Here is a 16,407-nt window from a genome sequence, read left to right as displayed (position 1 = left end):
TTTCACATTGATATCTGTTGTTACCATTGTCTTATTTGGTCTGAGTTGAGATATTTTGTGTTCTGCATGGCAACTAAATAGGTGCTGCGCAACCTGACATTTCATATAGGTCTGGTGCGAGTGTGCGGTGCTCAGGAGACCCCTGACAGTTCATATAGGTCTGGTGACAAGTGTGCGGTGCTCAGGAGACCCCTGACATTTCATATAGGTCTGGTGACAAGTGTGCGGTGCTCAGGAGGCCCCTGACAGTTCATGTAGGTCTGGTGACAAGTGTGCGGTGCTCAGGAGGCCCCTGACAGTTCATGTAGGTCTGGTGACAAGTGTGCGGTGCTCAGGAGACCCCTGACATTTCATATAGGTCTGGTGACAAGTGTGCGGTGCTCAGGAGGCCCCTGACAGTTCATGTAGGTCTGGTGACAAGTGTGCGGTGCTCAGGAGGCCCCTGACAGTTCATGTAGGTCTGGTGACAAGTGTGCGGTGCTCAGGAGACCCCTGACATTTCATGTAGGTCTGGTGCGAGTGTGCGGTGCTCAGGAGACCCCTGACATTTCATGTAGGTCTGGTGCGAGTGTGCGGTGCTCAGGAGACCCCTGACATTTCATATAGGTCTGGTGCGAGTGTGCGGTGCTCAGGAGGCCCCTGACATTTCATATAGGTCTGGTGCGAGTGTGCGGTGCTCAGGAGACCCCTGACAGTTCATGTAGGTCTGGTGCGAGTGTGCGGTGCTCAGGAGACCCCTGACAGTTCATGTAGGTCTGGTGACAAGTGTGCGGTGCTCAGGAGACCCCTGACATTTCATGTAGGTCTGGTGCGAGTGTGCGGTGCTCAGGAGGCCCCTGACATTTCATGTAGGTCTGGTGCGAGTGTGCGGTGCTCAGGAGGCCCCTGACAGTTCATGTAGGTCTGGTGCGAGTGTGCGGTGCTCAGGAGGCCCCTGACAGTTCATGTAGGTCTGGTGACAAGTGTGCGGTGCTCAGGAGGTCTAGTGACAGTTCATATAGGTCTGGTGACAAGTGTGCGGTGCTCAGGAGACCCCTGACAGTTCATGTAGGTCTGGTGACAAGTGTGTGGTGCTCAGGAGGCCCCTGACAGTTCATGTAGGTCTGGTGACAAGTGTGCGGTGCTCAGGAGGTCTAGTGACAGTTCATGTAGGTCTGGTGACAAGTGTGCGGTGCTCAGGAGACCCCTGACATTTCATGTAGGTCTGGTGCGAGTGTGCGGTGCTCAGGAGGCCCCTGACAGTTCATATAGGTCTGGTGACAAGTGTGCGGTGCTCAGGAGACCCCTGACATTTCATGTAGGTCTGGTGCGAGTGTGCGGTGCTCAGGAGACCCCTGACATTTCATGTAGGTCTGGTGCGAGTGTGCGGTGCTCAGGAGGCCCCTGACATTTCATGTAGGTCTGGTGCGAGTGTGCGGTGCTCAGGAGACCCCTGACAGTTCATGTAGGTCTGGTGCGAGTGTGCGGTGCTCAGGAGACCCCTGACAGTTCATGTAGGTCTGGTGCAAGTGTGCGGTGCTCAGGAGACCCCTGACATTTCATATAGGTCTGGTGCGAGTGTGCGGTGCTCAGGAGACCCCTGACAGTTCATGTAGGTCTGGTGCAAGTGTGCGGTGCTCAGGAGGTCTAGTGACAGTTCATATAGGTCTGGTGACAAGTGTGCGGTGCTCAGGAGGCTCCTGACAACCACAGTAGCAATAAGTAACTCCAAAGTTAATGCCTTTTTTTACGAAGGGCATTCTTCACAGATGATATTTATTAAGTGATAGTATTTAATTAGCATCACCTATAGTAAAATGTTTTTCCTGAGCTGTGATCAGACATGGCTATGCACGCTGGCAAGACATCCAGAACGACGTTCGATATGCCATTCTCAACGAACCCTTCAAGGGAGAGGTGAACAGAGGAAACTTCCTGGAAATCAAGAACAAGTTCCTGGCACGGCGATTCAAAGTAAGTCTTGTAATAAGGAGAGAAGATAGAAGCCCAGCATGACTTGATGTTTGTAAACCCAAAAAAGTAAAAGTGCTGTAATGGATGTTTGAAGTTCAGTACTGTTCTGTTGCATTTACTAGATCGGGGGTGGGGGGGGGGTCCCGTCCCCTCCCGTTGCTTGTTATAACAGCCAAGCGGCTGCTAAGCCACATCGGTAGTTGTTAATAATAAAGCCGATCGCCTGCTCTAAAGAACGTACAGGGGTGATGCCTGCAGCTGCATTCACCCCGGTAAAACCCCTTGAAGCAATATCAGTAATATTGGTCGTGGTTTTTTTTTTTTTTTTTTTTTTTTTTTTTTTTTTTTTTTAAACCAATACTTAAAGTGACTATCAGTCGATCCATAATTTATAAATGAGCGCAGATTTAATCAGCACATGCCCAAAGCCCATAGATACAAACCCTAAGAACTGTTACTCCTGCTACTTTCAGTTTTCTTCTGGTTGTTTTGTAATGGGGTGACCATTTTATTGATCAGCTTCTATTGCCCTGGTAGCGTCCCCCCTGTGAAGAGCAGTCCCTGTTTCTGGACTAGAGCACGGCATGTTTGCACAGTCCCATAGTTCCTGTCCTACATCACAGGCGGCCATGTTTCCCTGGCAGTCTAGAAGCTCCCCGTCCAGTCTTCATTGCCAACGTGGCGGCTCCCCCCGTCCAGTCTTTATTGCCAACGTGGCGGCTCCCCCCGTCCAGTCTTCATTGCCAACGTGGCGGCTCCCCCCCGTCCAGTCTTCATTGCCAACGTGGCGGCTCCCCCCTCCAGTCTTCATTGCCAACGTGGCGGCTCCCCCCGTCCAGTCTTCATTGCCAACGTGGCGGCTCCCCCCGTCCAGTCTTCATTGCCAACGTGGCGGCTCCCCCGTCCAGTCTTCATTGCCAACGTGGCGGCTCCCCCGTCCAGTCTTCATTGCCAACGTGGCGGCTCCCCCGTCCAGTCTTCATTGCCAACGTGGCGGCTCCCCCGTCCAGTCTTCATTGCCAACGTGGCGGCTCCCCCGTCCAGTCTTCATTGCCAACGTGGCGGCTCCCCCGTCCAGTCTTCATTGCCAACGTGGCGGCTCCCCCGTCCAGTCTTCATTGCCAACGTGGCGGCTCCCCCGTCCAGTCTTCATTGCCCAACGTGGCGGCTCCCCCGTCCAGTCTTCATTGCCCAACGTGGCGGCTCCCCCGTCCAGTCTTCATTGCCCAACGTGGCGGCTCCCCCGTCCAGTCTTCATTGCCCAACGTGGCGGCTCCCCCCGTCCAGTCTTCATTGCCCAACGTGGCGGCTCCCCCGTCCAGTCTTCATTGCCCAACGTGGCGGCTCCCCCGTCCAGTCTTCATTGCCCAACGTGGCGGCTCCCCCGTCCAGTCTTCATTGCCCAACGTGGCGGCTCCCCCGTCCAGTCTTCATTGCCCAACGTGGCGGCTCCCCCGTCCAGTCTTCATTGCCAACGTGGCGGCTCCCCCCGTCCAGTCTTCATCGCAGACGCCCCTCTTCAAGTCATGATTTGTGGGAAGCAATGGCTGGACGTACAGTAAACCTGTCTGTTTAGGAGGGACGCACACAGTAAAGTGCTCTCCCTTAAAGGCTCGACAGGACATGGCTACCTCATTTAGGAAGGCAAAGTGCAGGAACCCATAGCAAACCACTCTGGATTCAGCTGGCTTTTCTGTGAATTCAGCCATGTTTGCCTTAGACTGTAAGCTCCTTGAGGGCAGGGACTGATGACAGCGCTATAAGTACCTGTAATAAATGTTTGGGTGAAAGCTATTTTAGTCGGCGTCCAGGTTTTATTGTCAAAGCCTAATTGAACAAGCTGAAGTTAGAAGCTGATTGGCTGCACCAGATTTTGCACACTCAAGTTCTAGTAAATCAACCCGGATTCTGGCAGCATTCAGGATCAGCTGGGGCTTTGTCCCACCTCCAGTCCTGGTCCTTAGCAGTCAAGGGACTTTACTGGTGCTAAGAGTGGAACTTGTTCTATTTTTTTATTTATGAAATGAATACGGAATGCTTGCAGAGTGCCTGCCCTGCCTTTGCTCCCCTCCTTCTGAAATCTCTTATGCCTAACCATTATCTGTAGCCCCCTTCCAGTCGGCCCCAATTTACGCACCAACCTAAGAATTAAAGTATAAATAGTTGATTGAATTAAGCATATATAAAAAAGAACAATGAGACTTTAAATGAGGAGATGACCTGGTAAGGTCCGGTGCCTCCATCCCTCTCTAAATGAGAACAGCGGAGAGGGGAATATAAACTTTAATCACTTCAGCTCTGGAAGGATTTTACCCCCTTCATGACCAGGCCATTTTTGGCGATAAGGCACTGCGTTACTCTAACTGACAATTGCGCGACGTGGCACCCAAACAAAATTGATGTCTTTTTTTTTTTTCCCCATAAATAGAGATTTCTTTTGGTGGTATTTGATCACCTCTTACGTTTTTTTTTTTATTTTTTGCGTTCTAAAAAAGAGCGACAATTTTGAAGAAAAAGCTATATTTTTTTACTTCTTGCTATAATATCCCAAACAAATTTCTTCCTCAGTTTAGGCCGATATATATTCTACATATTTTTGGTGAAAATTTGCAATAAGCATTTTGTTTTGTGCATCTACAAAATAGGAAATTTATGGCATTTTTATTAATTTTCTTTTATTAGTAATGGTGGCGAACTGCAATTTTTATATATATATAAATATAAAAATCTCTCGTGACTGCGGCGGACACCTCGGACACTTTTGACACTATTTTGGGATCAGTGACATTTTATACAGCAATCGGTGCTATAAATATGCACTGATTATTGTGTAAATAACACTGGCAGGGAAGGGGTTAACCACTAGGGGGTGATCAAGGAACTGTCTTCCCTCAGTGTGTTCTAACTGTAGGGGGGGATGGGCTCACTAGAACATGAGATCACTGTTCCCGATGACGGGGAGCAGTAGATCCCTGTCATGTTGCTAGGCAGAACAAGGAATGCTTTGTTTACATAGACCTCTCCCTGCTCTGCCGCTCCGCGTCACGATCATGGGCCACCGGCGGACATAGAGTCCGCGGGACCCGCAGGCAAGCTCACGCGCGGCCGCTAGCAAGCGATTTTAAAGAGGACGTACAGGTACACCCATTTGCGCAGCTGTGCCATTGTGCCGACGTATGTGTATACATATACATACACACATGTGATCCTGCACTTCTGGGTAGCAGGCGCAAATGCGCGCTACTGCCGCCAGCTCACCACCGCTGTAATTATTCACGGCAGGAGACAATGGGCGGGTACCACGGACTTGTCCACCAGCACCCGCAGATCGCTATTGTGTCAGGAGAGGAGGCATGGATCCTGTGTCTCTGCAAAGCAGGTACACATCTATGCCTCCCCCTCCAACACTGGCCAGGCGCACAGTACAGAAACACTGGTTGGGTATACAGTTAACCCTTTGATCACCCCCTGATGTTAACCCCTTCCCAGCCAGTGACAGTGCATATTTTTATATATCTATATATTTCTCGATATATTAATGGATCATCTACCCTGTTTACACTGAATCATGATTACCATTATGTATTATACCTTTAAACATCTTTTTATACCTACGTGCTTCATTTAAAGAATTAAGCATATGTTTTTTATATAATAATTTTTATACTATAAGAAAACATGCCATAAATTCAATCCTAATAAACACACAGAACACAGTATTGGGGAGACAGGAGGGCACCGTACAGGTTCTGGGGCATTGCCCGGGACACAACCATCCTGGGGACCGCTTAGTAAAAAGCGTGACTGTCCCGGTAAATCCGGGACAGTTGGCAAGTATGATGTAATGTGAGATTATCATAGGGGCACCCATGCTTTAAGACGGCCCTGTTTTAAGTTACTGCCATTAGGGTAGTAAAGTTGGGGAAAGCCTTTTCTGCATTCTCATTCCTATTTGGTGAGTTTGGAAATGGAGGTCACACTTCTTTAACTTTCTGCACATTTGGACAAATTCTTGAGCTTCTGCACTGACAACTAATGAGGGGATTTGTCCCACAGAACATTCAGATAGGAGGCATTTCCTCTGGGCCTTTGGTCTTTATACGAGTTCTCACTGTTTATTTGTCTCTGCACAGCTCTTAGAACAAGCACTTGTCATAGAAGAGCAGCTAAGAAGAGCCGCTTACCTGAACATGTCAGAAGACCCTTCCCACCCCTCCATGGCTCTGAACACGAGATTCGCAGAGGTGGAGTGTTTGGCGGAAAGTCATCAGCACTTATCTAAAGAGTCCATGGCGGGAAACAAGCCAGCAAATGCCGTTCTTCATAAAGGTAACTCTTGCATAACAGTCTGTACGTTTCAGCTGCTAATCTAAGCTCCGCCTTCATCTTTACCATCCCTCTCTATGGGACTAAAGCCTCGCTACTCCCCAAGTTGTCACCCTCTATATACTACTAACGGTCACCGCTAAATTCTTCAACCACTTGCCAACTGGGCAATTCTGACACTTCTCTCCTGCATGTATAAAAAGATATTTTTGTTTTGTTTTTGTCCCTAGAGAATTACTTAACTCCTAAACATTATACGTTTTTTTTTTTTTTCTTTTTTTGCGCGAAGCGGTTTTTTGTTTTTATTTTTCAAAACACAGTTTTTCTGGAAAAAAATATAACGAATTTTGTTGCACACAAACGAATACCCAGCTTTTTGGGGAATATGTAAACAATGTTATTCCGCGTAAATAAATACCAAACTTGTCATGCTTTAAAATCACGTATGCCCTTGGAATGGCGCCAAACTCTGTACTCGCAGAAGCAAACGTATGCAGAAGTCTCCCCCACGTTTATGTAAACGGTGTTCGCACCACACACGTGGGGTATCGCTGGGAACGTTATAGTGAGAGCAATAATTCTAGCACCGGAATTCCTCTAATTCTAAACTGGTATCTTGAAAAAAAAAAAATTTAAATTTCAAGCGTTGCCTATGGAGATTGTTTTCTTTACAAGTATCGTAGTTTGTCTCCATTCCATGAGCGTGACACGCTGGGTATCTATTTACTCGGGGTAACAACTTTTTATATTTCACAAAAAAATTTGGTTATATATTTTTTGTTTGCTTTTTTTGTTTTGTTTTTTTTTTCCTATTTTGAGATTGGACTGTGAAGGGTGGGGAATGTCCTGCTTGATGCACTTTAGTATTTTTTCTCATTTTGTCTCTCTCACTATACTGGTAGTACTTAAGCAGTTGGAGGAACTGTTAAGTGACATGAAGGCAGACGTCACCAGACTCCCCACCACCATCGCCCGAATCCCACCTGTGGCCGTTCGACTGCAGATGTCAGAGAGAAACATTTTGAGCCGACTGGCGAGCAGGACCGGAGAACCTCAACCCCAACAGGTCAGCAGCCCCCCCCACCCCCCATGTACTTCAGAGTGACCCCATTTCTTTCCACGGAACCGATTTCTAACTCTACTTTTTCTTATTTTTTTTTTTTTTTTTTTCCTTTGCAATAGATGGCTCAGCAATAATGAACACCCTCCTCTGGTCAGGAGGTCAGTGTCCACCCACCCCAAACATTCCCAACCAAGAGCAGAGGGCCCCGGGGGAAAACAAAGGGCATTGGACCGGTTCACCGAATACTCATCCAGGGAGAAGACTCAGCAGAGCTGAACCCCACCCCCGGGAACATTTTATTAAGAGGGTCACAAGAAATCCTGCAAGGGCGTCGCTGTGACCGCACAAAGCCTGGAGGCAGATCCTATGGTGCTGCTGCTTCGTAAATGGGGTTCACCCCTCCCTTTTGGGGGAGGGGTGGGGGGTTCAGGGTTCCATTGAATGCCCCAAAGGCCAGAAACTCGACTTGTGCACAGGAGCTGCTGCCTGGGTTAAGAAGGAAATACTTTGTTTTTTTTGTTTTTGGTCTTTAATTTTATTTGCGCCAATCCCCTCACACTGCCCGAGGGGGGGCAGGAGGGGTGTCAAACCAGGACAGACACCCTACCTCCATCCTTTTTAATACAGAACGCGTTGTCGTATAATAAAACACAAAATGCTATTGAGATGTTTCCTGACTCGTGTGTGCCGATGGGTGGAGGGTAGATGGCGTGGGGCAAGTGAGGTGGTTGCTGGGTAAGAATTCTACTGCCCTGAATATTCTTTCTTCTGAGTTCTATTAAACTTCAGTCCTCATCTGCACCTTGTTTTGTGTGCTGGTATAGTCTTCCGTCCATTAGCTTCTCACTAGTGATTCCTGAACACAATTCTTGGGGGGGTATTATAAAGGAAGTACCCCCCCAAGGAATACTGGGGACTTTTGAGGCAACTAATCAACAATTGATAAAAAATTGAAATTTATTGTTATGCATACAGCACCAAAAAGGATTTTATGTATACAGCATAAACAAATTCATATAGCAGACATGAATTAAAAAAAGCAGGTCCTTCAATACTAATCCCAACATGTTTGTGGACCTCCTGTAGAGCCCTTTCTTCAGGGCGATGTCGTATGAGGTAACACCGCTGTATTGGTATTCTACAATGAGATAACATTCATGTTCACAGTAAACGGGGATGAGCATTGTTGAGGCAGAGTAAAAACATACCAGTCACTTGGAAGGATAATAGTAAAAACAAAGGAAATAGAGACTGCAATCAAGCGTGGAAGTGCGTGCGGCCGGTACAAGGAAATAATTATTATTATTGTTATTATAATTAACTATTTATATGGCTCCAACAGTTTACGCAGCGCTTTGCAATGCAGAGGGGGAACAGCACAATTACAGTAGAATACAGGAGGGCCCGGGTCATAGAGCTTACAGTCTAAAGGGAGGGGGTGGTGGTACAAAAGGTAATAGATGCGGGGAATGATTTGATGGGGGTGGGTGTGGGATAGGCTTCCCTGAATAAGTTAGTTTTCAGGGATCTCCTAAAGGTGGACAGGCTAGGGGATTGGATATACGGGGCAGGGAGTTCCAGAGGATGGGAGAGGCTCTGGGAAAGTCCTGAAGGTGAACAGGGTAGGGGCTGATTGGACATACTGGGGCAGGGAATTCCAGAGGATAGGAGAAGCTCTGGAGAAGTCATGAATGTGGACAGGTTAGGGGCTGATCGGATATACCGGGACGGAGTTCCAGAGGATGGGAGAGGCTCTGGAGAAGTCCTGGAGGCGAGCATGGGAGGAGGTAACAAGGGAGCTAGAGAGCAGGAAGTCCTGGGAGGAGCGGAGGGGGGCGATATCTGCAGAGGTTGGTGATGTAGCTGGGGGGCGATGTTGTGAATGGCCTTGTATGTTGTGGTTAGCATTTTGAATTTTTTACGGTGTGGGAGGGGAAGCCAGTGAAGAGATTGGCAGTGAGGAGCAGCAGTCACGGATTGATTAGTGAGGTGTATTAGTCTAGCAACAGCATTCATAATAGACTGAAGGGGGAGGAGCCTGTGTAAGGGTCAACCTGTGAGGAGAGAGTTGCAGTAGTCAAGGCGGGAAATAATCAAGGAGTGAATAAGTTGCTTTGTGGTGTCATTAGTCAGGAAGGGTGGAATTCTGGAGATGTTGTGAAGGTTAAGGCGGCAGGATTTAGCCAGTGATTGGATGTGGGGGCTGAAGGAGAGGTCAGAGTAAAGGATTGCACCCTGGCATGTGTGGAGGGACCAATGGTTGTGGTGTTGATCTTAATGGTAAAGTCATGGGGGGGGGGACCGGGAAGGAGGAAACATAACAAGCTCAGTTTTAGAAAGATTGAGTTTGAGAAAGTGGTGTGGCATCCATACCGAGATGTCATTCAGTAAGTTTGAGATCCGTGAGGGGGTGAGTTGAGGAGTGGAGAGAGAGATCTGGGTGGTATTGGAAGCCATGGGAGCCTTGGGGTACCCCAACAGAGAAGAATAGGAGAGGTATAGAGCGAGAATAGGAGGGGTCCAAGGACTGAGCCTTGGGGTACCCCAACAGAGAGCGTAAGAGGAGCGGAGGAGATGGGATTTGTAAGTAACATTGAAAGTGTGCTGAGATAGGTAGGAGGAGAACCAGGATAAAGCAGAATCACGAAGGCCAAGGGAGTGTAATTTGCTGAGGAGTGTGTGGTCAACTGTCGAAGGCAGCAGAGAGGTCTAAGAGTATGAGTATGGAGTAGTGGCCATTGGTTTTAGCAGTTAGTAGGTCATTGGTGAGTTTTAGTAGGGCAGTTTCAGTAGAATGTTGTGGACGGAAGCCGGACTGTAGGGGGTTGAGAAGGTTGTTGTCCGTGAAGGTAGCGACTCATTCAGTCATGGACAAGGCGTTCAATGAGCTTGGAGGTAAACAGGAGCAGGGAGATGGGTCTTAAGTTATTCAAACAGGTGGAGTCTAGTGAGGGTTTTTTGAGTTATGGGGTAACCAGTGCATGTTTGAGTGGGGAAGGAAAGGTGCCGGAGGAGAGGGAGAGGTTGAAGATGTGGGTTGGGGAGTTTAGGATAGAGTGGGAAGGTGGTCGCAGTAATTGTGAGGGGACAGGTGGTGAGGAAGTTTATCAACTTCTTCTGTGGTAACTGGGCAGAAGGAGGAGAGTATTGAGTGTGGTGTTGGACCTGATATGTTGGGTAGGGGGGGAAGTTGAATGCTGGATATCTCCTTGCGAATTGTCGATTTTGCTTTTGAAATGATTGGCAATCTGAGCGGTAAGCAAGTTGGTGGGTGAAGTAAGGCATTAAGGGTAGAAAATAGTTGACGAGGTTTTGATGAGAGGGTTGTAGTAGGTTTGTTTAGCAGTGTGGAGGCAGGAGTTGTATTGGAGAAGGGCAGATTTGTAGAGGTTAAAGTCTTGCAGGGATTTGGATTTACGTCACGCTCGCTCAAGAGAACGGCTGAAGGCCTCTTGAGACTTCTGATGTCTGTTTTGCCAGGGTTGTGGCAGATGGGGGGCCTGGTTCTGCGTGTAGATAGAGGAGCGAGTACGTCGAGGGAGGATGACGGTGTGTTGTAGATGGAAGTGGTTAGGTCTGGGCAGGACAGGGGTACGATTTTTGTCATAAAGGCGATCAGTAGCAGAATGAAGGAGGGAAGGGTTGAGGTTGCAAAGGTTTCTGCGGGTAGTGGTTTGGTAGCATGGGAGGTAGGAGACAATCTAGGTAATTGCAGATGTAGTGGTCTATCAATCTTCCCAAGAAGGGTGGGATTGAATGTTGGTGACAACCGATGAGCGAAGTACCACCGAATTAGAGACCCAAAAGGTGTTGCTATGGGATGGTAGCGACCCCTAAAGGGGAGCAAGGACCTTAAAACAAAATAAATATATTCAAAAAGTTAAATGCCTGCAAGTGTGAGGTAACCTAGTGCATGGATGTTCACAACAAAGCAGTTGGACTTAAATATTGTAGTTGCAATCATAATAAAAGGGGGATTTTAATAAGTCTATAGTTACTAACTGGTATAAATAGCATTAGAGATATAATATAGTAATAAAGAAATGATAACCACTCTTAAATTAAGCAAGCATAAGGTCAAAGGGTAACAAATGATGATATCCAAAGTGCAACAATGCATCGCAGGGAAATAGGAGCTGAGTAGTAATATAGATGTAAACCAACCTCCAAGGGTCCAAGTAGCCAAACGGTTCTGTATGCAGAGAAATGCTCTTGCCGAATAACAGCTAATATCAGGGGAAGATCGTTTCCTCATATAGCTGCAAGACAACTAATGCATATTAGGCAGCGCATGGGACGTCTCACGCAGGTAAGGGCTGGCCAATAAGGATAAGTGAGGGCAGGTGTGGGCGGAAACAGCCGCCACACAGGGGAAAGTAAGACAGGCGGACGCCGTCGAGCGAGGAGAGCCGCGCCAGGCACGGCTCCAATCAGAGCCGCAGCGCACGCAGACTCCCCCCGACATGCAGAGACATGCTCCCTACACATCCACAAGTAGGGAGGGGGGCCGTGCACAGGGCGGAGGGGGAGCCTTCACTACACAGGAGGAACAAGCGACCACCAGCAGCAGTGTGCTAAAATTTCTTCAACATTTGGGGGGGGGGGGTGAAATGGTAGGCGGAGCCTGCAGATGACTGACTAGCACCTCCTTAAAGCGGAACAATCGGCAAAAAGAAGTCCTGGACGGCCGCACACTGATACAACATCTTTATTTAGAAAATTATTAAAATCCAAATTCAGTCCATATGGTACAGAGGCAGAGCTGAATAGCTTACGCGTTTCACACCGTATGTTGGTGCTTAGTCATAGCTAAAGCGGAACTTTACCTTTTTTAACAACTTGATAAAATAAAAATATAGAATGTGTACTTTAGCCAGGATCATCCATTCCACATAAATTATGCAACCTAAAATCAGTGGGGGAGATTTACTAAAACTGGAGCGTGTAAAATCAGGTGCAGCTGTGCATGGGGAGCCAATCGGCTTCTTCAATTAAGCTTTGGCAAATAAAAACCTGGAAGCTGATTGTCTCCCATGCACAGCTGCACCAGATTTTACACTCTCTGGTTATAGTAAATCGACCCCAGCGTGGGCCTTCAGCATTTGCGCCGGTTCCTTCTTGTTGGAGGTGGCCATTTTGTTGAAGCCCTGAGCTGCAGACATTCTTGAGGATGTCGGCAGATCGGCTTCTAGATATTCAGCACAGTGCCAAAAAAATAGGGCGCTACTGAGCATGTGCAGAGCAGGGTGTCGGCACAAGTCTGATCATTGGAGGAACAGGCTTAGTTCCCAGCATAGCTAGAGAACTGACTATGCGGTGTGTTTTATGCTTAGTGTGGTCAGTTTTTATAGGAAGGGGACTGGTAGGATCGATCACCAGGGATTTCACATGTAGGAAGAAAAACAATGTCAGGACACCTCCCCACATTACCCGGCTCTTCACAATTTATTTAGTTTGGTGAAGGCACATAGTGCCGGCTCTGGTTGGAAAGGTAAAAGCTTATAGTATTGTTTGGTTTGCCCTTAAAGGACGGGTTCATCTTTTTTTGTGTACAAAAAATGAATGCACATCTTTTTGTGGCAAAAAAAGCAGGTTTTATTTCTTTATTTTTTTTTTTTATAGTGCAGCTTGTAAAGCTTTGCACCTGCAGTCAACAGTGCGATGTCAGGCTCCTGGAGACTATCTGTACTTCCCATACAGGCAGGCAGTTGGTGAACTACAAGAGCGCTCTCCAGCGCCCCCCGGCATTTCATGGAGGATCTACAAGCTGTCTGCCGCAGTGGAAGACGGTACTTGTAGCTCATTTATTCACTGCAAACTGTATACCATATTTTTCGCTCAATAAGACGCACCTAGGTTTTAGAGGAGGAAAACAAGAGAAAAAAAAATATTCTGAACCTAATGGTGTACTAAAATATTTACCAGTGCCCATAAAGTGCGGCCTGACCCGCGTCGGTGAGGGTGCGGCCTGACCCGCGTCGGTGAGGGTGCGGCCTGACCCGCGTCCATTAACCACTTCAGCCCCAGAAGATTTGGCTGCTCAATGGCCAGAGCACTTTTTGCGATATGGCACTGCGTGGCTTTAACTGAAAATCGCGCTGTCGTGCGACGTTGTACCCAAACAAAATTGACGTCCTTTTTTATCTTTTTGGTGGTATTTGATCATCTCTGCGTTTTTTTTTTTTTGTATTTTTTTTTGCACTATAAACAAAAGAGCGATAATTTAAAAAAAAAAATTAATCTTTTGCTATAATATCCCACAATTTAAAAAAAATAAATAAATAATTTTTTTCCTCAGTTTAGGCCGATACGTATTCTTCTTCATATTTTTGGTTAAAAAAATCGCAATAAGCGTTTGTTTAGTTTTACTCAAAAGTTATAGCATCTGCAAAATAGGGGATAGATTTATGGCATTTTTATTTAATTTTTTTTACTAGTAATGGCGGCGATCTGCAAAATGTGTTTTGTTTTTTTTGTTTTTTTTCTCGGGGGCTGCGATATTGCGGCGGACAAATTGGACACTTTTGACACCTTTTTGGGACCACTGACATTTATACAATGATCGGTGCTATAAAAATGCATTGATTACTGCGTAAATGTCTCTGGCAGGGAAGGGGGGTTAACACTAGGGGGGCGATCATAGGATTAAATTTTTTCCCTAGGTGTGTTCTAACTGTAGGGGGAGGGGACTGTCTAGAAGGAGAGAGAGCGATCGGTGTTGATATTTAGTAGGAACACACGATCTGTCTCCTCTCCTCTGAAAGAACCGGGGATTTGTGTGTTTACACGCACAGATTCTGGTTCTTGCTCTGCCACGAGTGATCGCGGGTGCCCGGCCGTCATCATGCCCGCCGGGCACTCGCATCGGCTCTGGGCACACGTGGCCAAAAGGCGAAGCGACGTAAGGTAACGCCCTTTCACCCAGCTGTGCCATTCTGCTGCAGTAAAACTGGTCGGCAGCCGGTTAAATGCAGCCTTACCAGTGACTGGCGAGGACGTCCTCACATCCGCCTGTCACTCAGAAGATGGAGCAGCCCGAGCGGCAGTACTCCATTCGGCCACTAGGGCTGCTCTGTCTTCTGTGAATGACAGGAGATCGCCCGGCGCTCACAGGAGATGGGCGCCCTGTATTGTGACGGGGGGGGGGGGCGGGCTTGGGCAGTATTCACTCCATAAGGCTCACAGGCATTTGAACCTTTTTTTGGGGGGAGGGGAGTGCGTCTTATGGAGTGAAAAATACGATTGATACTGTGTGTGAGAAGGCAGGGCCACACTGGTTTTGAATTGTGACGGCGGGTGTGTTCGGGGGGGGGGGGGGTTGGGGGGGGGGGAGAGAGAACCCGTCCCGTCCCGTCCCGTCCCGTCCCGTCCTGTGACTTGGAAGGAGTGAGAGAACAACATCGCACCTGGTAAGGAAGAATTGGTGTCTCCGCTTTTAATTGAAAACTGAAAACTTGTTCAGATTTGCATTTCATCTTTGAAACCTTTTGATAGGCTACATCACAAGTTCTGAGGGAGAGGGATAAGAATATTGCTGGCAACAAAAATTGTATTTATTTTCCCCTCAGAGTGTAAAGACAGAAAAGTTGGAAGATTTGCACCACCGCCTTTTAGTCTACTCTCTAAATATTAGTATCACGTTATATTTTGTGTATTTGGGAATGGCTCCAGCTTTGTTTAAAAAAAAAAATAAAAATGTGAGTTGGCCAGAACAGTTCTACTCCTGAGGGAGTCTATATACCACACCTTCACACCTCTTACAGTAAAGAAGCCTTTCCGAACGTGGAGGTTAAACCTGTTTTCCTTAGGCTGTGAAGAATGCTCCCCTGTCCTCTAATGACTTGACTCCATGTTGGCGGCTGAGGGTGTACAAATCACACGGCTGCGATGCTTTGCGCCTTTGTAGCAGAAATTACACCCCCTGTTGCTCTCAGTGGGGGTGTAGCGACCTCTGTATGTGACCCATGCAGGCGCATGCAGTGCACACAGTTGTGGCGTGCTAATATGGGGGTTCAAGCAGAGGGTGAGAGGTGATGTGTCTTTACTGTCTCTCACATGCTCTCTGAAGAGCGATCTGAACATTCACCTCTATTGATGTGCACCATAAATGGGCCGAGAGTGTGACTTCTCTGGACAAGCTGCAATCTGAGTCATAGAGCCGTCATAGGATCTGGGGGGGGGGAGAATAAATATCAATTTGTACTTGCTGTTTTTTTTCAGAGGGAGAGAGGAGGCAGATTTCAACTATAAATATTACCTTTTTCTTTTTCTTCCTGATTATCTGGCAGAGAATTAGCGATGCCATGATATGGTATCCAATACATATACAATTGTTTACTCTTCCAGGATTGGCTTGCAATCAGCAGTAGTAGGGGCGACCGATATCGGGGGGGGGGGGGGTTTCAGGACGGATACAATACCGATTTTTTTCGGACACTTTTCAAGCTGATAGCCGATATCAGATAATGATATTTTTTACAGTTATAAAAAAAAACCATATAAATCAATGTAGTGCAGCAAAAAAAAAAATCAACATTGAATCAAAACAAGTAAAAAGGAGGATAAATGAAATATATTGCTAAAGTCTCTCTAGATAAATTCCTCTGTGAAAAGTTCAGCAATGTATCCCATAAAACAGTGAAAGAAAAACAATGTATCAATCCTCAGATTCTCTGCACACCTCCATGTAAAAGATTAAAAAAAAGCCCAAATATCTCCTCCTCACATCCAGATCAAGCAACTCCACTTCTTATCCCTCCATTTAATGGATCTCTTCCTCTCCTCACTCCACATGGAGAATGGAAGCAGCAAAAAACAAATGTCTCCAATCCTCATCTCACGTTGTATGTAGTGAATAATCCGATACTCACAACTCCCATCGGATAATAGGAAAGATAAACATCGAGTGTTCAGTATGGATATATTTATTAGTTCTCCCCGCTATACAGAAACACTTACTAGATCAAAGATGTAACAAGCATATAACACTCACCAGGTGAGACTCAGATGCACGTCACTATGCTCCGCCCCTACACGCGTATCGCCACGCTTCCTCAGTACCAAAC

At 47.1% G+C, this 16,407-nt stretch overlaps 1 protein-coding gene and 1 non-coding gene across 2 annotated transcripts in view; both read left to right on the top strand.

Annotated features, from left to right (window-relative positions):
• CHD4 (chromodomain helicase DNA binding protein 4) overlaps positions 1-8,003 on the top strand; it is a 66,916-nt gene extending 58,913 nt beyond the window's left edge. The window contains 4 exon segments of the mRNA XM_073595415.1: positions 1,821-1,953; positions 6,087-6,282; positions 7,182-7,345; positions 7,462-8,003. Coding sequence (XP_073451516.1) covers positions 1,821-1,953; positions 6,087-6,282; positions 7,182-7,345; positions 7,462-7,476 — 508 coding nt within the window. The 3' untranslated portion in view covers positions 7,477-8,003.
• LOC141107004 (small Cajal body-specific RNA 11) lies at positions 3,443-3,579 on the top strand. Its single transcript, XR_012235770.1, has one exon.
• Positions 8,004-16,407: the final 8,404 nt, after the last annotated feature.

Source organism: Aquarana catesbeiana, linkage group LG08 (assembly GCF_042186555.1).
Source record: "Aquarana catesbeiana isolate 2022-GZ linkage group LG08, ASM4218655v1, whole genome shotgun sequence".
In the NCBI taxonomy this organism is placed as follows: Eukaryota; Metazoa; Chordata; class Amphibia; order Anura; family Ranidae; genus Aquarana; species Aquarana catesbeiana.
Note: the sequence above shows the minus strand (reverse complement) of the source record. Positions and strands in the feature narration are given on the sequence as shown.